The 21,359-nt window shown below is 55.9% G+C and overlaps 1 protein-coding gene across 2 annotated transcripts; it reads left to right on the top strand.

Annotated features, from left to right (window-relative positions):
- The first annotated feature begins 5,218 nt into the window (after positions 1-5,218).
- Positions 5,219-21,120, top strand: PADI6 (peptidyl arginine deiminase 6). Of its 2 annotated transcripts, none has more exons than XM_040987976.1 (16): positions 5,219-5,328; positions 5,885-6,062; positions 7,781-7,853; positions 9,325-9,392; positions 10,167-10,278; positions 10,958-11,083; positions 13,043-13,221; positions 13,381-13,484; positions 14,632-14,743; positions 15,500-15,607; positions 15,796-15,950; positions 16,399-16,555; positions 16,648-16,771; positions 18,197-18,267; positions 19,715-19,876; positions 20,651-21,120. In XM_040987976.1, the coding sequence occupies exons 1-16, from the start codon at positions 5,237-5,239 to the stop codon at positions 20,882-20,884; spliced, it is 2,055 nt and encodes a 684-aa protein (XP_040843910.1). In that variant the 5' UTR covers positions 5,219-5,236; the 3' UTR covers positions 20,885-21,120. The 2 variants fall into 2 exon arrangements, with proteins under 2 accessions (XP_040843910.1, XP_040843909.1); XM_040987975.1 differs by having other exon boundaries at positions 5,237-5,328; positions 10,167-10,251; positions 10,922-11,083; positions 13,046-13,221.
- Positions 21,121-21,359: the final 239 nt, after the last annotated feature.

Genomic DNA, 21,359 nt, shown 5'->3' on the forward strand with positions numbered 1-21,359 from the left:
AGAGAAGAGACAGAGAAGAAACTGCACACTCCCCCCACCCCCACTGTCTGCTGGTTCACTCCTCATGGCAGGCCCACATTATTCATTTTTAAAAGCTTTAAAAAAGGGCCCGGCGGTGTGGCTTAATGGCTAAAGTCCTTGCCTTGAATGCACCGGGATCCCATATGGGCGCCGATTCTAATCCCAGCAGCTCCACTTCCCTTCCAGCTCCCTGCATGTGGCCTGGGAAAGCAGTTGAGGACGGTCCAAAGCTTTGGGACCCTGCACCCATGTGGGATACCCGGAAGAAGTTCCTGGATCCTGGCTTCAGATTGGCTTAGCATCGGCCATTGTGCTCACTTGGGGAGTGAATCATCAGATGGAAGATCTCCCTCTCGGTCTCTCCTCCTCTCTGTATATCTGACTTTCCAATAAATAATAAATAAATCTTAAAAGAATAATCTTGTCCTACTTGGTTCTAAGCTTCCTGCAGAAGCTTCCAGAAAGGGAAGGGTGGTCAGAACCTCACAGGAAAATCCTTTCTCAAGCAACTAGCAGCTGCACAACCAGTGAATATGAGTCTTTGTCCAATTGTTCACTTGATGTTTAAAAAATATTGTTCTTGAGCCTGGCATGATAGCCTAGCGGCTAAAGTCCTCGCCTTGCATATGCCAGGATCCCATATGGTCACCAGTTCTAATCCCAGCAGCCCTGCTTTCCATCCAATTCCCTGTTTGTGGCCTGGAAAAACAATCAAGGACAGCCCAGGGTATTGAAACCCTGCACCCACGTGGGAGACCTGGTAAAGCTCCTGGCTTCTGGTTTTGGATCAGTCCAGCTCCGATTGTTGTGGCTGCTTGGGAAGTGAATCATCGGATGAAAGATCTTCCTCTCTGTGTCTCCTCCTCTCTGTATATCTAATTTTCCAATAAAAAATAAATCTTTTAAAAAATAATACTAACTAATAAAGATTGTTCTCTAAAAGGCAGAGTGACAGAGTAGGAGAGAGCTCTTCCATTCACTGGTTCATTCTCCAAATGGCCACAACAGGCAACGCTGAAAGCCAGGAGCTTGGAACTTCATCTGGGTCTCCCAATGGGTGCAAGGGCCCAAGGTTTTGGGCTAGCCCCCACTTTCCTAGGTGCATAGCAGGGAGCTGGCTTAGAAGCAGAGCAACCAGGACTTGAACCATTGCCTCATGGGATGCCAGGGTCACAGGCTGTGACTTAACCCACTGCACTGTAGCTCTGGCCTTGTGATTGTCCACTTCAGCCTGATGCACTCATCTGGAGGGCAGGGGCAGGGAGCAGGCATGTGGGCCTCTGGTGGCTCCATGTACCCCAGAGGGCCAAGGCTACAGCCAGCCCGAGAGCTTCATTCCCATTCGGCAGCTCCTTTAAGAGATGTACAGCAGGTGGACACCACACCAGGATGTCAGATGTCAGCGTGTCTCTAGTCCATCTTGCTGTGGTTCCACTCCACTAGCATAAGGTATCTTGTTACAGGCCCTTGTCCCGTTCCTGTGCCCTGCACCACAGGCCACCTGGAGCAGGGCCTGAAACCTGCCAGGAGTGAGATTACCATGGACTGAAGTGTCTCTTGCACACACCTCATCTGAAAGTCCAAAACTGACAGTGTCCCCAAATCGGAAACATTCCGAGTAACCAAGAAAACCTGCAAAAATTGCCAAATTTTGGAGTTTCGGATTAGGGCAACTCAACCAGTGAAGTCCATGCAAATATTTCAAAATCCAAGACTCCAAAATTGGAAAAAGCTGTGGTCCCCAGCAGGTCAGATAAGGGATGCCAAGCCAGTAATCTGCCTTCTCAGTGGCCCTTCTGTCCATTGTCGTTATGGCCCCAACTTTCCACTGGAGCTCAGAGAACTTGGTGGCTCAAGATCTTCATAGCAGAGGCCATATGTGTGCCCCATAGGGTCTGAGATGCTCAGAGGCACCCAGAGACATAGCACTGTTCACATCAGCCATGTAGAATAGATGCATCTGGAAAAGTCACCAAAGTAGCATGGCTCTAACAGAAGAACAAATCAATCTGTGGGACAGAGAGCCCAGCAATAAATCTTCCAGGATACGGTCAGGTGGCAGTCAGCAAGGGTGACGGGACAGTTCTGCGACCACAGGACAGGCTGCTCAACAGAGAGTGCCAGGGACCCGGAATCTGCACCTTGTGCCAGAAATGACTCCCAGTGACCTAAGCTCCCCACCCATCAGCCTCACTCTGGCTGTGTGTGTGTGTTAGAGAGAGGGTGGAGAGGGAGAGGGAGGGAGAGAGGGAGAGAGAGAGAGAGACCCCTTCAACATGAGTATCACAGGATCAGACAGATGCCCAGTGCGCCATCTGCTGTATTTCACCACCTGAACCCCAGAAGAGCTTTTAGGGTCCTGCCAGCGTATCCCCTACCTCAAAGAGCAACTGGGACAGAGCTGACCTTGACTATGAAGCTGAGGGCAACATACCTCCAAGAGGGGGATTTGGTAGGCTGTGCTGAGGCAGGTTCAAGTCCTGGCTGGTCAACTTCCAGTTTGGCTTACTACTTATGGCCTGGGAAAGCAGTGGTTCAAGTCCTTAGGCCACCCATGTGGGAGACCGGGAAGAGGCTCTTGGCTCAGCTTGTGACAGCCCTAAAGTTTAAAATGCCATCAGCTTTGTCAGGCCCATAAAGTCTCCATGAGTCTCAGAATGAGCAGGAAATCAAGTGTTCAGTTAGGTACACACATGCAGAACCAGCAGATTGGAAAGACATCGACTGCCTACTTCACGTCTACTTTAAAACTTGCCTAGCTGCAAAACTGGCTTCTGTGAACCACACTTGCTCCCAGCTCCCAGGCAGGATATAGCTGCTAGTTCATATAAATACTTGCCCGATGTACAAAAGAAAGGATACTTACACTTACTGACCTCCAAGAAATGTTAGCAGGTGGATCAGACCACGGCAGACACTGAGGTGTTTAGACAGACACAGTACCATAATTAATGATGTTCTTGCATCTCCTAATGGTGTCTGGCAGTGGAGTTGTGGTCCGCCTTTTCCGTATCCTCAGATTAGCACTCTGCTGTAGTTACCCCTGACAGCTCAGGCCAAGACACAGGTCTTTTATAACCTGGGAGGAAAGACTGCCCAACCTTAAGAAGAATTCCTGACAATTCCCCCTGTGTCATGTTGTGCCAATGTCAGCCTAGTTGATTGGATGGTCTTTTGTGTCCACGTCAATGCTAACTTAGTTAATTGGATGGTTTTTCGTGCCAGTGTGAGCTTAAAAGCCCCTGACAGTGGACGGTCAGTGCTGCTGCCCTCTTCCGCTTGTGAGACGAGCCAAGACTCCTGAGCTTCTGGGAGTCTGCCTTGGACTCATTTGGGGGATAGAATTGGTCACCTGGGAATTGAACCAACAGGTGGAAGATCTCTTTCCCTCTCCCTCTAACTGCCTTTTAAATAAAAATAAGTAAATCTTTTTTTAAAACGAAGAGGAAAAAAGATGAGCATTTGGGGAACCCAACACTGACCTTGTAGCTCTGATCAGTTGCCAGGCTAACTCCCCGGCGCTTGTGGCACCAGGTGACTCTGGCAGCCCAACGCGGACCCAGCTGATACTACAGCGCCTTGCAAAACTTACAGCTGGGAAAAATGAGAGGGGAGGGCCTGGCGCGGTGGCGCAAGTGGTTAAGGTCCTTGCCTTGCACGCCCGGGATCCCATATGGGCGCCGGTTCTATCCCAGCAGCCCCGCTTCCCTTCCAGCTCCCTGCCTGTGGCCTGGGAAAGCAGTCGAGGACAGCCCAAAGCTTTGGGACCCTGCACCCGCGTGGGAGACCCGGAAGAGGCTCCTGGCTTTGGATCGACATAGCATCAGCCGTTGCGCTCACTTAGGGAGTGAATCATCGGACAGAAGATCTTCCTCTCTGTCTCTCCTCTCTGTATATTCGCCTTTCCAATAAAAAAATAATAAAAATAAAATCTTTTAAAAAATTAAAAAATGAGAGTTTAGTTTTCACCCGTGGCCAGGAGCATTGCTCTCCACGTCATGCTGTGAAGTGCGAAAAGCCAGGTACAAGCACCCTGTAGCACACACTGCCATTCAAGGAAGACAACAGTGAGGGGACGCAGATGTATGTGTCTGGTACCTGCAACGTCAAGACACAAGACTGGGGATACCAGCTGCCGCGCCCGGTGGCAGGACACAGCCTTGTGATGCCCTTTCACCTTTCAAATTTGGAACCATGTGAATTGGCAATGATTCAAAGATACGCTTAAGGGGCCGACCTGTGCTGCTAGCATCCCATATGCGTGCTGGCTCGTGTCCTGGCTGCTCTACTTCCAATCCAGCTCCCTGCTTGTGGCCTGAGATAGCAGCAGATGGTTTAAGTCCTTAGGCCCCTGCACCCATGTGGGAGACCTAGAAGAGGCTCCTGGCTTCGGATTGACTCAGCTCTGGCTATTGCAGCCAATTTGGGAGTGAACCAGTGGATGGAAGATCTTTCTCTCTGTCTCTCTTTCTCTCTGTAAATCTGCCTTTCTAAGGAAAACAAATATTTTTAAAAGGCTTTTTTTCTCAAATAAAAATATATAAATCATTTTTAAAAATTATTTTAGCAACCGCAAACTATACAACATGGGATAAGAATTCCCATTTATGTGCTCTGTGAGCTCAGCCGAGATGGAGAGCAGCTGGTGAGCTGGGGCCAGCCAGGGCTCAATTTGTTCCTCTACCAGCACCTGTCCGCCCCCCTCTCTGCCCCCCGCAGCCCTCCCCACGCTCTCCTTCCCCCACACAGTATGAGCTAGGAGCTCACCTCGGGCACCTGAGGATGGAACCCCGCCCCGCAGCTGTTCGCTGGCTTTCTGATACCCACAGCAACCACCAGCGAGCCAGCCAGCGCTCACCAATCCAGCTCTTCTTCGCCAGGGTCCCCTCAGCAACCTCCAGGAACCCTAGACATGCCTGAGGACACGGCCGAACACTCAGAGGAGTCCTCCAGGACTGTGGCCCCATGGCCCAGGGAGCCACCAACTTACTCCCAGGGCTCCTGAAGCTTGAAGCTGGAAGCTCGAAGCTGACAACACCTCCCCCCACCCACCAAAAAAGCTCATTGGAGCAAATCAGTCCCACCTGCTCTACTCCTACACGCTAACAAGGGGGCGGTCTGAAGCAGCCCTGACCCCATAACAGAGGGGGCGGGCTCCAGGCTTAGCTGCAGCTTCCGTACCTGCCGGAGAGTGGTCACCTAGAAGGGCAGCGCTATGTCTCGCCAGAACGTGGTTCGCCTGTCCCCGAGCACGCCTGCCTATGCCGTCTGCGTGCTGGGCACTGAGATTATCTTGGACCTCAGTGGGTAAGATGCTGTGGACTCCGCTAGGGCTGGCAGAGGGTGGGCTGGCCAGGGAGGTTGTGTCCAGAGGCGCCCCAAGCCTGGCAACTGGGTGGCAGGAGTCTCCTCTGTTGTGGGGCTGTTTCACAAGGAGGTGCCTGGCATGGGACTGCCTGTGCGGGACTCTGCCCTACCCTAGCTGTAGTAGGCTGGTGCCTGGGCCTGCCCAGCCCTGCTCTGTGAAATGAGCCCCCAGTGTGCTCAAGGTCACAGCGCAGACCTCCACCAATTACGTTCTGGTGGCGGTTCAGGCACATGGCTCTGGAAGCTGGTGGTTTCACCATGAGCTTTAGCAGCTTAGAGGAGGGTCCAGGGGGAGCGAGGAAAGGACAGTGTCTGGGCTGAAGCTTGTCAAAAAGAGGACCTGGGTCCTGCAGTGGGGTGGGAGGATACGATTGAGGCCAAATCAGTGTCCCAAAGCTCGCTCGCCCCCAACCCCGAGGAAGGGCAGGCTGGGCCTTCCCCGTGGTACCACCTGTCCTCACTCCCTCCAATGTCTGTCTCCCCTCTTGCAAACCAGGGGTGCGCCAGAAAACTGCGAGTTCTTCACCATCAGTGGCTCCCAGAGGGTCCTACTCAGTGTGTCCAATGTGGTCATTACCACGGAGGAGTGGGCCACCGTCTGTAAGCCCCTGTCTGATGCCAAGTCCGTGCTGGTGAAGATGGTATCACCCAGCCCTGCTGAGCATGAGGACAAGGTACCCGGGGAAGAGGGAGGGCACTTCTCACAGGGGGGCCCCAGCTGGGCCCTCCTAGCTTCCCAACAGGGAAACTGAGGCCCCAAATCTCTGGTGGGCAGGAGCAGAACGTGTCTGATGGTGACCTGCAATGACTCTGCTTCCAGGGGCCATCAGTCTGCCTGAAAACCAACACTTGTCCTGAATCCACTAAACTTAGCAGGGCTGCATCCCAAATGCTGGCCCAGCTGGGAGCCGCCAGCTCCACCATGCCTTCTGCGTGGAGGGTAGGCGCTCACATCTGAGCCATCACCTGTGGCTTCCCAAGGCCTGACTTAGCACGGAGCAGGAGTGGGAAGCTGGGGGTGGGTATTGAGGCCAGGTACTCACACGGGCTGCTCAGCTGTAAGCTGTGAGCAGCGGGACTCAATTGGGATTCTGGATGAAGGCAGCTCATTCTGGAAGAAACTTTTGTGAAACTTGAGAGCTGATATATATCAGATGCACGCTGCATCCTAGAGCCCTTGAATCACATTCCAAGGGATTGGCATCTACTTCCAAATTTGCTTTGGGGAACTTGGCATGGGAGGGCCACAGCTAAACTCCCGGCAGCAAACCTGGAGTGGAGGCACCTCCAGGCCAGTGCCGTCTGTCCCGGCAAGCCACCTGCCCCCTCCCTGCCTCGTGGACACCTACGGTGGGGGAGGGGCTCCTCCACCTGGGAGAAGAGGCACTGGTATCGTGGGCTAGGTGACAGTCGGCTATGTTGGGCTGTTTCTAGTCCAACTTTGGCTGTGGACTAGACCCACCCAATCCCCAGGCCATTCCCCCGACCCCCACCAGTTAAGCAGACCCTATAAGGGTAGGAGCCAAGAGCTGCGGGTCAGCGCTTGAGCAGGTGATTCAACACAAGTGAGAGCTGTCTGAAGTAGCTCAGGCCTGGGCGACGGGAGAGGGGGAGGTGGATGGCAGGTGTCTGCTGTGTCCTGTGCTCCGATAGCATGGTGTATGCATCCGTCTGTGTTCCATGCCCAGCCAGGCAACCCCCTAAAGAGGCACTTGGGGGTTAAGCTTCTGGAGGCAAGGACTGGGGCCGTGAGGTGTCCCTGCTGAGCCCAGCCCGCCTGCAAGCCTTCCCCTGCCCAGGACTGGCCCTCTAGCACCGCCGGAAGTGGCTACTGATGGAACGGGTGGGATGCCTGCCCTTTGGGGGTGAGGGTTAGGGTCCACTTCAGCACAGGTGCTATGAGCCCGGGCCCAGCTCCTGGCAAAGACTCATGGTCAGGGCCAATGGCTGAAGCACAGGTGCTTCAAGTCCAGAGGCCTCTAGCGGCAAAGGCTGGTGTGAGACGGCGAGGACTGGATCCACTGCCAGTCCCCACTTGAGTGTCCCTTTTCATCTTGGGGCAGCAGCTGGAGCCACAGGAAGCCCCATTTCCACACTGCTCACATAAGGTGAATGGAGTGGGAATCCTGAAGGGTGTAGGTTGTGGCTCTGGGGCCCTGCAGCCTGCTGCCTCATTCCCCTCAGGCTAGACAACGTAGGGCCAGTCTTTTTGCTCTTGAGGGTTCTGGTTCCCCGGGTGGGGTGGTCCCTTTGGGTCCTGAGTGCCAGCTCCCTGGTAGATGGCAGAAGCTCTGCAGTTAGGAGCCCAAGGTCACATGCCTGGGCTTGGGGGCACGGCCAGGCTCTGCTCCTACCCTCTGCCCTGCCATGGACCCGTGCACTGTTTCCGCAGGTTTTGGTTTCCTATTACCGTTCCGGGGAGGAGAGTCCCACAGCCAAGGCTGTGCTGTACGTCACGGGCATCGGTGAGTGCGGCTGCCATTGGGAGCCTGGGGTCCAGCCCACAGCCAGAGGACAGGGGCGAGCCTCCCAAAGCAGTTGGCGAAAAAGTCTCACCTCTCAGTCCCCCACTTCAAAGCTGCCCAGCCCCACTTGGCGCCCAGAAATTCTTCACCCCCACCCCACATCTGCGCACCTGCTCGTGTCCGCCATCTGCCTCTTTCAGTCACTGATGTGTCTGGTCTAAAGAGTTGACCTTTCTCCTCTCCCCACATCCTGTCCCTTGTTGGCAGGAGGGGCCACTGCCCCTCCCTCAGCTCTTCCAGCCCGACCCTCACTCATCTGTGAACCTCTTTTTCTCTGTTCCTGTGCAGCAACTGTGTCCTCAGCCATTGTCCCCTTTGTCTTGGATCTGCTCTTGGAACATTCTAGTAGCTTGTTGCACAAAGTTCCAGGATCCACTCCATCCTCTGCCTTGACGTGTGGCGTTTCACAGGGCACACTTCGCATGCTGCAGGGGTGGTTCTGCACTTGCTTGCCCCTGTGCCCCCAACTCGGAGCCTCTGGCTATGCTGCAGCCCTCCCAGCCAGTCGCTGCCATGGCCTCTTACCCCAAGCAGCCACCGTGAGGCTGCGGGTAATCTCCCATTACCATTTCCAGTCAGGTGTCTCCCCTAGACTTAGTATTGCCCAGAGAACTCAAATGTAATGGCTTCCACATGAGCTGATTTTTTTTACCCCCAAGGTCTTTTTCCAGCAGCTTTCTGGTCAGCGGTAACTCCACCTATGGGCTAGTGACCCTAAATTTGCCCTCTTCCCATGTCCACCCCTGAACCCTGTTGGCACTGCCTCGGGTGCAGCTGCAATCCAGCAGTCTGCCTCTTGTGACTCTGTGCTCTGAGCTGCAGTCCCCTCTTCTACAGACCTGACCTTGACCCAGTAGCCCGAGAGGCACATCTTTGAAGACATCAGAGAAGGTCTCATTGGTTCAGAGCCTTCCTGCTGGTACCCCGTGTTGTGGGGTAAAGTTGGAGCCACTTTGCCCAGAGGAGCTATGGGAGCAGCCCTGCCCTGACCTGCCCTGCCCTGCTGGTGATCGCTCTCGGCACTCCTGCCTCCCCTCGCCCTTGAACTTGCCACTTTGTACTTCCTAGTCCCTGATCACTGGGACTTTCCCCAGGTCCTTTTGTGGCCTCTTTTCAGGCCTCTTGTTCCAGTGCCAACTTAGGGAGACTTTATGCTCCTCTAAAATCCTCTCCCGTGATGCCCCAGTGTTTAGGACCAGAAGGTGCAACACAGGTGTGTCTGCTCCCTGCCCTGTTGGATGCGTGTACACCAGTGTGAGATGCGGTCTTGGTCCCATATACTACGATGTCCTAGGAAGTGGGATGGAGCACTTCGGACCCCAGAGACTTGTGTGCCAGATGCCAAGCCACCACAGCAAACTGGGTGCTCCAGCCGCCCCAGGGTGGCTAGATCCCTCTCCTCTCCTTTCAGAGGCCTCCCTGGAGGTGGATATCTATCGCAACGGGCAAGTCCAGGTGCCAAAGGACAAGCAGGCCAAGGTGAGGCTGCCAGCAAGGGGGAGCAGGACAGGTACCTGGGACCCAGGTCTGGCCCACAGCCCCACTATCTTTGACCTTGATAATTCTCTCAAGTTCATTTGTAGCCTAGGTCAAACTTGATGGTCTATTTCTAGCTCACTTTAAAAGCTGCAGTGTGGGCTGGCATTGTGTAGCGAGTTAAGCTGCCACCTGAAATGCTGGCAACCCATATGGGTTCTGGTTCAAATCCCAGCTGTGGCACCTTTTCAGCAACCTGCAAATGTGCCTAGGAAAGCTGCAGAGGATGGCCCAAGTGCTTGGGCCCCAGCACCTATGTGTGGAGGCCAAGAAGAAGCTCCTGGCTTTGGACTGGACTCAGCCTTGGCCTTTGAGGCCAGCTCCAGTGGGATTGAACCAATGATAAGGAGCTTTCTGTCTCTTCCTCTGTATTCTACTTTCAAGAAAGAGCTAGAATACTCAGTGATGCTCAACTGATATCCTAGCCTGGCCCTCTGGTCAACTAGGACCAAGCATTACTGAGAGCTTTAGCTAGAAAACTCTTCCGGTTTTATTCTGTCCCTACTTAGCCCACACTAAGGGAAGGGGAACTTGAACCCAGTTCTGCTTCTCTTAGCCCACCCAGCTGGTCTCCACTCTGGTCCTTTGGGGCTCGGCCTTGCAGACTCTCAGCCCGTGCCTTGGGGAAAGGTGTGGCTCTGTCCCTGGTGAGGGTGGCCCCTGAGTAGTCGGGTTTATGTGGCTGCTGCCTGAGCCCATGTCCTATGTCCTCTGCAGGACCAGTGGGTGTGGGGCCCCAATGGCTGGGGCCCCATTGTGCTGGTGAACGTCAGCCCTGCAGACCTGGGCCAGAGAGACAATGGTAACAGCAAGGTGTTCTTCTCAGACGGTAAGACCTCGGGCTGTCTCCACTGCTCTTGCCTGTGGACCTGGCTGCTTGGACCCTCTGCAGACGCGGTTTCCAGGGTGACATTCCCTGCCTCCGGGCTGAGCCAGCCTGGCATTGTGGCTTGCAGCTGTGTGGCAAGGGAGAGGCCATGTGACCTCACAGGCTTTGAGATGACGAATAGTTTCCTAGCTGTGAGCTTGCCTGATCTTGCTTTGCCATCTCACATGGGGATGAGACAGTTGGCCTCTCGAGGTGACTGAAGGGTCAATGAAGAGTGAAGAAGTGCTAAAGCCTCCTGCAGCCACAGGGTAGAGCCCCTGCCGGTCTCTGGCACAGACAGTCTTGGATGTGGCCATGACTTGTGGTTGATGGGAGCTCTGGATCTCGGCAGTAGAATAGAATTCGTTGGTTCACAGCAAGCTGGAGGTGGACCCTCGCCAAAAGACTATGCCAGACCCTGTAAGGGGGTGAGCAGAAGTCCTGCCTACTCAAAGGCTGGCCACATCCCTGTGGCCATGTAAGGGCCAAGCAGTGGAGTCCTGGTGCAGGCCTGGACCATCTGGTCCATGCAAGAGATGGAGGGGCCTTAGAACTCTTCCATGCAGTCCCCCCCAACTGTACCCCCTGGAACACAGGCTTCCAGAAGCCTCTGAGCCTTCACCCTGCCTGTTTTACCCAGAGATAAAGAACCTGTCTCGGATGACACTGAACCTTCAAGGTCCCAGCTGCATCCTGAAGAAGTATCGACTGGTCCTCCACACGTCCAAGGAAGAGTCGGAGAAGGCGCGAGTCTACTGGCCCCAGAGTGAGTGTGCTTGGTCTGTCTACCCCGCCCCCCCTTGGCAGAGCAGGTAGCCATGGTGGCCCACCGAGAGGTAAGGTCTCTTACCAGAAGAGCCCCTCTTGCTCAGCCCCCTCTGCGTTAGCTTCCCAGAAGTCAGCTCCTGAAGCTACTGTGGCAGCTACAGTAGCACTCACTTCCTGGCCGCCACCTTGCTTCCATTTCTTAACCTTCCTGGGAGGCAGGTGAGGGTCCCCAGATCTGTCAGATCAGGAGGAAGATGGACCCACCTCCAGCAGGTGCCTCATGTAAAGCCTCCACTTTCTGACCTGCCTTAGCATAACTACCGCCTCTAGGCATCTCAGCATGGCACTTAGCACTTGCCCTTGGTGGCATGGAACACTGGAGAGTCAGGAAGGGAGGGGCATTCTTTGTTGCCTGAGTTGGCAATAGCCTCTGCAACTTCTTTGTGCCTAGTTAGGTCACAGGGAGCCTTCCATGTACCTGGGCCCTGCCAGGAGAGGCAGCCCCAACTGGCTCTGGCTCTTGTAGGAGGGAATGTTAGAAGCAGAACCTGGCTCTGCAGGACAGAGGCTGCCCTTGGCTGTGGCATCACAGCGGCCTGCCAGGTTCTCTCTCAAACCTATCTGAAGGCATAGTCTGCTGACTACTCCTCAAATAGCTGCAGTGGGCAGGATTAGGTGATGCCAGTGACCAGGCACCTAGAACTCCATCTGGCTCTCACAGGTGGCAAGGGCCCAGGCACTCCTAATGCTTTTCCAGGTGCACTAACAAGAAGCTGGATGGGAAGCAATGCAGATGGGACTTGGTGCTCACATTGGATGCTAATGTTGCTGGCAGTGGCCTAACCCACTGTGCCATAACGGCAGCCCAGTGTCTCCTGAGAGAAGCTTGTTTGAAGACTGAGGGCCAGGAACATACACACGGCAGCTCTCCCAGGTGGTTCTGTAAAGTCCAAGCCCTTGGACAGACACTAGCAAAGGCCTGGGGGCTTTAGAGTCACCATAGACATGGCAAGGAAAAACAAAGGAGATCTGCCCCAGCCTTGGTGGTCAGCTGCGCAAGGGCCAGGCCAGGTCTGTGTGCTCCGGCCTCCGAGGCAGGACTGGGGCAGAGCCTGACCTATGGGGTGTCTGTGTCTACAGCAGCCCTGGAGCTCATGGCAGCTGGTGCAGGCACTTGCCAGACACTTGAGGCAGGTGTACAGGTTGATCTCTCAGGGTCTTGAAAGCCAAGGTGAACCCAACCTGGGTGCCCTAAAGTGATACCTGCATGGGGACCGGGGTGGTGGACACTGGAGCAGCCACGGTCAGGACTCCACTGCTGTATCAGGAGCCTGGGGTCCCAAGAAGGCCCAGGGACCCCAGGGATGTGGGTTCTGAGCAGCTCTGGTGGGATGAGCATGGCGACCATGGGCCATCCTGATCTGGATGACCCGGGACTGCTGCTGCATGTGGTCAGCTCCAAGCCAGGCTCCACGTGGCTGTTCTAATTGACCAAATAAGCAGGAGCAGCTTAGCATGGGCAAGCATGAGCATTCCTGGTAACTTCAGGAGCCCTTGGTGGAGGCACACCCCAACTCTCCAAGTACTTCATCTCTGTTGGGATTTCTCCCAAAAGCTGTCCCAAGTTCAATGTGACCACCTCCTGTGATACCCTACCCCTGAGCCGGAGGCCCTGAGGAAGTTCACATTCACCCTCCTCCCCACTCCTGACGGGTGGTGGATCACTCTGGGTGTTGGGGAGCAGCTGGCCTTGTTTGTCAACAAGTGGTTGACTGTCCCTCAAAGTGCTAAATGCTACAAATGCAGGGGTGACCAGGCTACCGCTCCCTGCCTTCCTCCCAGAGCACACAGCCTAGCGGATGACTTAAGGACCAAGCTGGTGCCCTCATCTGTTGGGTGTGGTGATGGTACCAGGCAACTCCCTCAGCCAGCCTGTCCCATCCCTTCTCTCTCGCAGAAGACAGCTCTGATGCCTTCAAGCTGGTGCTGGGGCCTGGCCAGCACTCCTACACCTTGCCCCCTCTTGAGAAGCCCTTGAAGGAGACCTTCTACGTTGAAGCCACCGAATTCCCATCCATCAGCTTCCCGGGCCTCATCTCCTACTCTGTCTCCCTGGTGGAGGAATCCCAGGACACGGTACGTCCCTGAGGCATCCTGCGCTGTCGGCCACAGCTAAGCAGAGGATGGGGTAGCTGAGGCTCGGTGGGCTAAGCTAGGGTTTCAGGGGTGGGAAGAACCCAGAGAGAGAGGGAGTGGACCCATCCACTAGATCACAAGCCTTATCTTGCTTCGCAGTCGATTCCAGAGACCCCAGTATACAAGGACACAGTTGTGTTCCGGGTAGCTCCTTGCATCTTCCTCCCCAGCACCCAGATGCCCCTCGAGGTGTACCTGTGCAGGTAAGACCCTGGGGCACCTGTGCTAGGCAGGTGACCTCATGGGTTCTATTTCAGGGCTGGAGTACGGAGTCCAGGTTACGCCTCACAGGTGCATAGAAGCTTCGCAGCTGGGCCACCCAGACCCGCTCCAGCCACAGTCCAGAGCATTGAGCAGATTTTATAGGGAAGCGGGGATAGAGTGAGGCAAGAAGCCCAGTCTCAGCTTGTATCAAATGGTGGGTACGATACAGGGCGACTGCAAGCTGAGGGCATGCCCAGGTAGCTTAGGGGAACCATGTTGAAGCAGGAAGAGGGACTTGGGGGCAGGCTGAAGCCAATAGTGCCCCGGGCAGGAGGGCAACGCCCAAGGTCGGTGTTAGAGCCAAGAATTGAGCTCCACGCTGGCTGCCCGCAGGCAGGAAGGAGCAAAGCATGTCCCGGAGGTGTCTTGGGGCCCCTGGCTCCTCTGAGGACACATCCCCCAGGGTGACGTTAGCATCTCGGGAGAGACTGGCACAGGTGCATCTTAGACCCAAGCCTGGGGGAGGAGGGCTGAGCAAAGCTGCCTAGTTGAGGGTGGGGATAGGGGCCAGGAAGGCCCCTGCACTGCTGCTGTTCCCACGCCAAAGGCCTCGGGGGCAGCTACAGCTAACTGTAGAGAAGGTGGAACAGTGCCTGGCCATGTGGCTGCATGCCTGAGACAGGGAACAAGGGCCCTGGCACAGCCTCTGGGTAACCATCAGTCGTTCTGTCATCACTCTGGCCATGTGGAAGACCAGGGTATGAATAAAAGGCAGGAGAGCATGTCACACCTAGAGCAGCTCGGACCAGGGAAGGACACACACAGTGGCCAGGATGACTCTGGGGGCACAACTGTCCCCTCCACATTGACTCCTACCACCCTCCCTAACTCCTCCCTGGCTTCCCTCTGGGCCAGATTCTCCCCAGGAAGGCAGTGCAGGTGAAGCTGTAGGGAAAAAGAAGGGAGGGAAGACCTGGTGGGAGGGAGAAAGCAGCCACGCTTGCCCAGGGACCTGGGTCATACCTATGGACCGAGAAGGACAGCTTGTTCCTGCTCCAACTGCCCAAAAGTGTCAGCAGGCTTCCCAGTCGGGGCCGAGAACCCATCTAGGATGGGGAGGTCACAGCCAGCCTCCCTCTGGGACAGGGAGCTGCAGCTCCATGGTTTTGTGAACACGGTGACAGAGCTAAGTGAGAAGAGCAGCAGCCAGCTGGCCTCCGTCTACGAAGACCCCAACCGCCTCGGCAGGTGGCTCCAGGTAAGGCCACACCTGTGGACCAGGGAGACTGGACACATCCCATAAGCGAGGGTCTTCACAGGCAGCTGCTTAAACCTTGAGCAAACCTGAGCAGAGGAAATTTCATGTCTAAGCCACAGCCAAGGGGAAGACTGGAGCTCGTCCTCCCCTTCTATCCCCTCCCCCAGGTGTCCCATGTGGGTACAGGGTCCCAAGCACCTGAGCCATCATCCACTGCCTTCCCAGGCCAGTAGCAGGGAGCTGGATGGGAAGTGGAGCGGCTGGGACATGAAACAGCAGCTATGTGGGATATCGGCACTGCAGGTGGAAGCTCCTATGCTCAGATGCTGTTAGAATGTTTTCAAGCAAAGAAACAAATCCGAGATGGATTGCGGTGACATTGACAAATACAGGGCAGGGAGAGGTCATGACCTCTGAACAGACCCCTCTGGCTTGGGTGCAGAGGGTGGGTCACAGGAGAGGGGACACCAGCTAGAAGCCTGGCCATGGCTCCTCTGGGGGCTCCAAGATTGAGGGGATGACTTATTGGGAATTTGAAATGACACCTGTGTCCAAGGTGCAGAAATAGAGGATTCGGGGGACTGGAGGTTTGACCCAGGGAAAGCCCCGTCCCAGAAGCTGGATAGTTGGCAGGAAGAAGGAAGACCCTCGTCACACCCTCTTCCTGGGGATGACCACGCCCAGGAACCAGGTTGGTGGCAGAGGGGATAGGAGGGGTCAGGGCGACTTCACCATCTTTTCTCCTACCACCGCTAGGACGAGATGGCCTTCTGCTATGCCCAGGCTCCGCACAAGACCGTCTCCTTCATCCTTGACACCCCTCGAGCCACCTTACTGGAAGACTTCCCCATGAAGTACTCGCTGGTGCGGGGCTAGCTTGGGCACATCTGGATTGACTCCATTCTCTTGGGTCTGGTGCTCTTGCAGAGCAATGGGAGACCATGGGAAAGGGCACGGGCGGCCCATGTGGTGAAGGGACTTGGTGCTACTGGGGAGTTGGGGTTAAAGGCTGACCCCTCTCAATACCCCTGCCCCGCTGGATCTCCTTCCAGAGCCCCGGCATCGGCTATGTGACCCAGTGCACTGAGGACCACCGAGTAGCCAGCATGGACTCCATTGGGAACCTGATGGTGTCCCCACCTGTCACGGTGCAGGGGAAGGAGTACCCCCTTGGCAGGATCCTCATCGGCAGCAGCTTCTACCCCAGGTGAGCCCAGAAGCCAGATAGCGTCCAACTAGGAGAATGTCCGTGTTGCACCTGGCCCTGCCTGCACTGTCTAGTCCACCTTGGCAGGCGGACTGCTCTAGGCTGCCCTTCCACTGTGCCATCTGGATGCATGTGAGTCTGAGTTGTACAGGAGACTAAAAAGGCCCTTGAGTGGTGACTGCAGGCTAGGGGTGACCTAATCTCAGCTGGCCCTGGTACCCCAGCAGTACTACCCCCATAAGATTGGTAACCAGCAAGAAGTGCCAATCTAAAACCAGGGGATGCTTGAGCTCTGGGGTTCCACCTGTCCAGACCCACTTGGCTCAGTCTTCAGGGAGTGCTGCCGCCCTAAGGTCAGCAGCCAGGCTCCTGGTGGTGGCCTGACTGCAGGTGGTGGGCAGCCAGTTGGAACCGTGCTGGCTCACGGCTGTTCTTTCCCTCTTTCCAGTGAGGAGAGCCGGGCCATGGGCAAGCCCCTCCGGGACTTCCTCTATGCTCAGCAGGTCCAGGCACCAGTAGAGCTCTTCTCTGATTGGCTGATGACAGGCCACGTGGACGAGTTCATGTGCTTCCTCCCTACAGACAAACGGAGTGGGAATGGAAAGGTCTGTGTGGGCAGCGGGAGGAGGGGGGGAGCACTTAGAAGCTTCTAGAGGTGAGGGGATCTGGCTGCTGACCCTGGCTGGTTGTGCTGCAGGACTTCCTGCTGCTACTGGCCAGCCCCAGCTCCTGCTACACCCTCTTTGAAGAGAAGCAGAAAGAAGGCTACGGGGATGCGATGCTGTTTGGAGATGTGAGAGGGGACCAGCTCCTTTCTAACGGTGAGCAGGGGCTCCCTCAAAGTGGCACATCCAAGTCCCTTCTACAGGGGTCCCTCTTGGCATACTCTCCTGGGTTATCCTTGGTAGCAGGAGCCCAGGGCAGCCTTAAGAACAGGTGGAACTGCCGATTTCAAATACAGTCTGTTTCTGGCTAGATTAACCCAGGTAGACCAGTTTTCTCCAAAAGATTATTGGGATGTGTATGAAGGTGAATTGAGAGGTTTATGTCTTGGTGGGTCTAGGATTGCTTGGACAATGTTGGGTTAAGCACTTGGCCCTGGGATGGATTTCCATGGTCACCCATGAGGACGCATATTCTGATTGGAACACTCTGGGGACCCTCATGTGAGTAGCTACTGCTCCCCAGAAAAGGGGTGAGATGTTGAGATGCAGTCCAACCACATCTGAAAGCAGGAAACCACCTCACCCATCCCAGCGTGCTTGGTGAGTCGCCAGCCTCAACCATGGGGTCAGGCACCTCCTGCTCACAGCCCAACGGGAGGGAGATGGTTGCTGGGCATGGACCGCATGGAGATGCTGCATGCTTCCTTGGGGCTGAACCAGGCTCCTCTACCCCAAAGCTCAAAGCTTGAGGATCCATGGGAGGTCATGGCCAAGGCCACGGTGGTGAGGCTGTGCAGGTCTAAGAACACAGAAGTGTCCAGCTGAGAGGTGAAGAAAGGAGCCAAAACTGCCCCCTCCCTTGTAGCATGGCCTCTGGCCACAAGCCCCTATCTGAGCTTCCTGGTATGGACTCTGATCGGGCCCCAAGGTGTGAGGTGTTGGTGGCAAGGGGAGAAGGAAGAAAGCCTGGAGTCCAAGCAGGTCACTTACGTGGTCCTTGCCCAGTTGATGCCCTGGTAGCTGTGCCCAGGCCCCGAGTCTATCTGGGTCTGGACAGTACCAGGTTCTATAAAGTTCATAGAAGTTGGAATGGTTAAGGTTTATTTTGTTTTTTTTTTTTTTTTTTTCAAAAACGCCTTCATCCATGCATATGAGAGTTCACCCTAAAAAGCTAATGGAAAACGCATTTTGTGAAAGAGTATGCGTGGGTTTGTTCCCTTTTTTTGCATCAAAACTTTTTGAGAGGTAGAAAGAAAACAAAGGACAGCTTGCACCCACCAGCTCACTTCCCAGATACCTGTAAGAACAGAGGCTAGGCTGGGTAAGCCAGGAGCTGGGAAGTCGGTCTAGGTCGCCCAGAGTGGAGGAAGCTGCTGGCTTTGGGGCATCACCACAGCTGCCTAAGGTGCGGCTCAGCAGGAAGCCGCAGCCAGCACAGCTGGCACCAAGCGCTCTCCTGCAGGCTGGACCTTCAGGAGCACACCTGCTCCCCAGGTAGAGGTTTTATCTTTCTCCACCCTTGAAATGTCCTTGTGCTGCCCTGACCTGCAGCCCTTGCCCACCTCCCTTCTCTCCCTGCAGGGAGGGAGTCCCGGAGCATCAGCAAGTTGCTCGCTGATGAAGACCTGAGGAAGCAGAATGACTATGTGGAGGTAAGGGCTACTGCTGGTGGGGTGGGGGGGACTCAAGAAGGGGCCGGCAAGGATGGTCCTCCAGGAAGGTTCTGACTCACCACTCCTGCTGGAGAAAGGGGGACAGCCGCGGCCACTGTCTCCATCTCCTGCTGTGAAGTGGATTCTGATGCCACCCTTGGGAAGCAAGCGGAGTTGGAGCCCCCAGTGGCAGGTGCACCTTGTTCCTGAAAGGCACCCGAACCTATAGGGGACAGCTTTTCCAAGATGTAAACCTCAATCTGGCCATAGGGCCAGCCAGAGAGACCCCAGGGTGGGGCAGGGGCTGGCACAGAGGGCCTGTCGATGCAGACCCTGCTTACCTAGCAGGCTTTTTGCATTCTCCAGATGAGCACCTGGCTGCAGCCAGGTTAGAAAGGCCCTGGCAGTGTAAAGCTCTTTGCTGAGCACCTGCTAAGCTGAGGCATCTTCCACACCTCAAACAGCCCTAACAAAACCCATCCCTCCCAGGAGACATCAGCTCAGGGTCAAGACCTTGACCGATGAGGCCATTGAGCCACAGAGCTGGGCCTTGACCTGAGTGGCTCCCAAGTTCATATTTTGCTGGCTGGATCACAAGAACCTTGTGTATTTCCCAGAGGTGACAACAGCTCACTTCCTTGCCTCCTGCTGCCTCCTGGCAACTTAGCATGAGAAAAAGACCAGGGCAACTCCCATCCAGCCAGGGAGGAGGCTGCTGGTGGTCCCGGGATTATGCCCTCTATCTCCTGGGATCCCTGACTGGGAGAAGCAGGGTGCCCAGAGCTCACCTAGTTGCTGGAAGGTGGGAAGCTAGGGCTAGGGGCAGTGTGTGTGACCAAGGTCATGCAAGGAAACCTGCCAGTTCCCCCGGTCCTGTTCTGGGCCCATCCCATTGGGATCCTGACCTTGATGAAGCAGGGAAGACCACCAGTCCCTGGCAGGTGCAGGAAAGAGACCATCGGTATGTGATCCTGCCAGAGCCCAAGAGTGGGGCTGGTGGGTAGATGCCAGGAGGCACCTGGGGGCTGGGCTTCAGTTGGTCTGAGTGGGGACAGTGTCCCATAGGGGAAGGAGGGACAGCAGCATGCCTGGACCCGAGGGCTCAGCCTTGTTCTCCACATCTCCTCACCCACCTCCTGCAACTCTAGCGGGGTTGATGGTTAGAAGGGCCCCAGTGCACAGTAGGCTCAGGAACTGCCCAGATCTTGATGGGCTTCAGGTCCCCCTCAGCCTCATTTCTGCCCAGAGAAGCAGAGCTGCCTGCTTCATCGGGTCTGGTACCAAGTAGGACGTGGCAAGGGTTGAAACCAAGCGCGTTCCAGAACGCGGCCCATCTTCAGAATGCAGAGCTGCAGGCTCGTCTCTGCCCCACCGCGCCCCTTCCCCGCCGGCCCTTCCCCGCCGGCCCTGCCCCACCGCGCCCCTTCTCTGCCAACTCCATCTACAGAAGTGCCTCCGCCTGAACCGCACCATCCTGAAGTCTGAACTCGGCCTAGCGGAGGAGGACATCCTTGATGTCCCTCAGCTGTTCTGCCTGGAGAAGCTGACGAATGTCCCCTCTGAGCAGCAGAGCGAGAAGCCCTTAGCGAGGCCATACTTTCCTGATTTGGTGAGGAGCAGGGAGGGGGGGCGGGCTGGTGACACAGGCTGGCTGGTACCTCATCGGGCATGGTGCCAGGCTAGAGGTCAGGCCAGGAGACCGTAGTACCCAAAGGAAGTGGGCTGGAGGGGCCCTCTTCCTACTTGTTTTGGAGAGGAACCTGGTCTAGGGAGCAGGCCTGAGAGTTCTGTGGGCCAGGCCAGAGGCCCACACTCTGGGGGCTTTGGCCAGCTCATGACCCACCTGGCAGAGACCTGGGAGGCCCCCTTCCCGGGGAGGTGTTGCATCTTAGACCGAGTGTTCCCCTGGCCTGGGAACAAGAGCTGCCACAGCCCCCTATGTGTGGGGGACATATAGCAACCAGACAAGCTTCTTGGAATAAGGAATAAAGATGGGATAGGTACAGGGAAGTTGGCTGATGCAGCTGGGGGACCGGGAGAGCAGGAACACAGTACATCTAACCCCCAAAGGCCACACAGAGCCCTGGTCAGTAGAAGCAAGGAACCCCTGAAGCCAGGCAGGACTCGAGTGCTACTGCTGAAACAGTGGCAGCACTGGGAGATGTCTGCTAGACTCCTAGCTTGATGAGTCAGTCATGCCTGCAAGAGCATGGGCCACGAGAAGGCACCAACACTTCCTGTTCCTGCGTGATCCCACCACCAGGCAAGGAACTGCTGGATCTGCCTTGCCGCCAGCCCTACAGAGCCCCTTGCTTGGGAGAGGAGGCAGGACTCTTCCTGGCTCTGATTCCTGCCCGGGCCTGGCCCACTCTTCTCCCAATAGCTGCAGATGATTGTGATGGGCAAGAACCTAGGGGTCCCCAAGCCCTTCGGGCCCCAGATCAAAGGCACCTGCTGCCTGGAGACAGAGCTGTGCCGCCTGCTGGATCCCCTGGGCTTCAAGTGTACCTTCATCGGTGACTTCGACTGCTACCTGACGGCCGTGGGAGACTTCTGCGCCTGCGCCAACATCCGCCGGGTGCCCTTCGCCTTCAAGTGGTGGAACATGAAACCCTAGGGAGGCCCATGGGAGAATGCCAGCTCTGCCCTGCCCAAACACCCGCCCCCATAGGAGCCTGGGTGCTGGCTTAAGGAGGGCTGGGGATTCAGGCACTGAGCCCCCTCCCAGGCTCCGCCCCTTTGAGTGCAATTTGATGGCAGATGGGGCTGGCTTCTCCCCTCCATGGGGCATGGCGAATGAACTGTCCTTTACCTAAGAGGTGTCAGCTAATAAACTCAGCACTTTCGAATGCATCTTGGCAGCAGCCTGAGGGGGGGAGACGGGGAGGAAGGGGCTGAGAATGGAAGGCAGAGCCCCATCAGGGGTGCTAGCAGAGGAAGGATGAGATGGACCCCCCCCCAGCCCTCACCTCAACCCACCCAGCCCTCACCCCACCCCACCTCACCCCCTGCAAAGCTCACTCTAACATCTTCTGAGTAGGAAGTGGATAGGCCTCGGATTTGACAAATGTTTCTGAGTCCAGAACTGAGGT

Source organism: Ochotona curzoniae, unplaced genomic scaffold (genome assembly GCF_017591425.1).
Source record: "Ochotona curzoniae isolate NIBS_2020 unplaced genomic scaffold, NIBS_Ocur_1.0 contig_4792, whole genome shotgun sequence".
In the NCBI taxonomy this organism is placed as follows: domain Eukaryota; kingdom Metazoa; phylum Chordata; class Mammalia; order Lagomorpha; family Ochotonidae; genus Ochotona; species Ochotona curzoniae.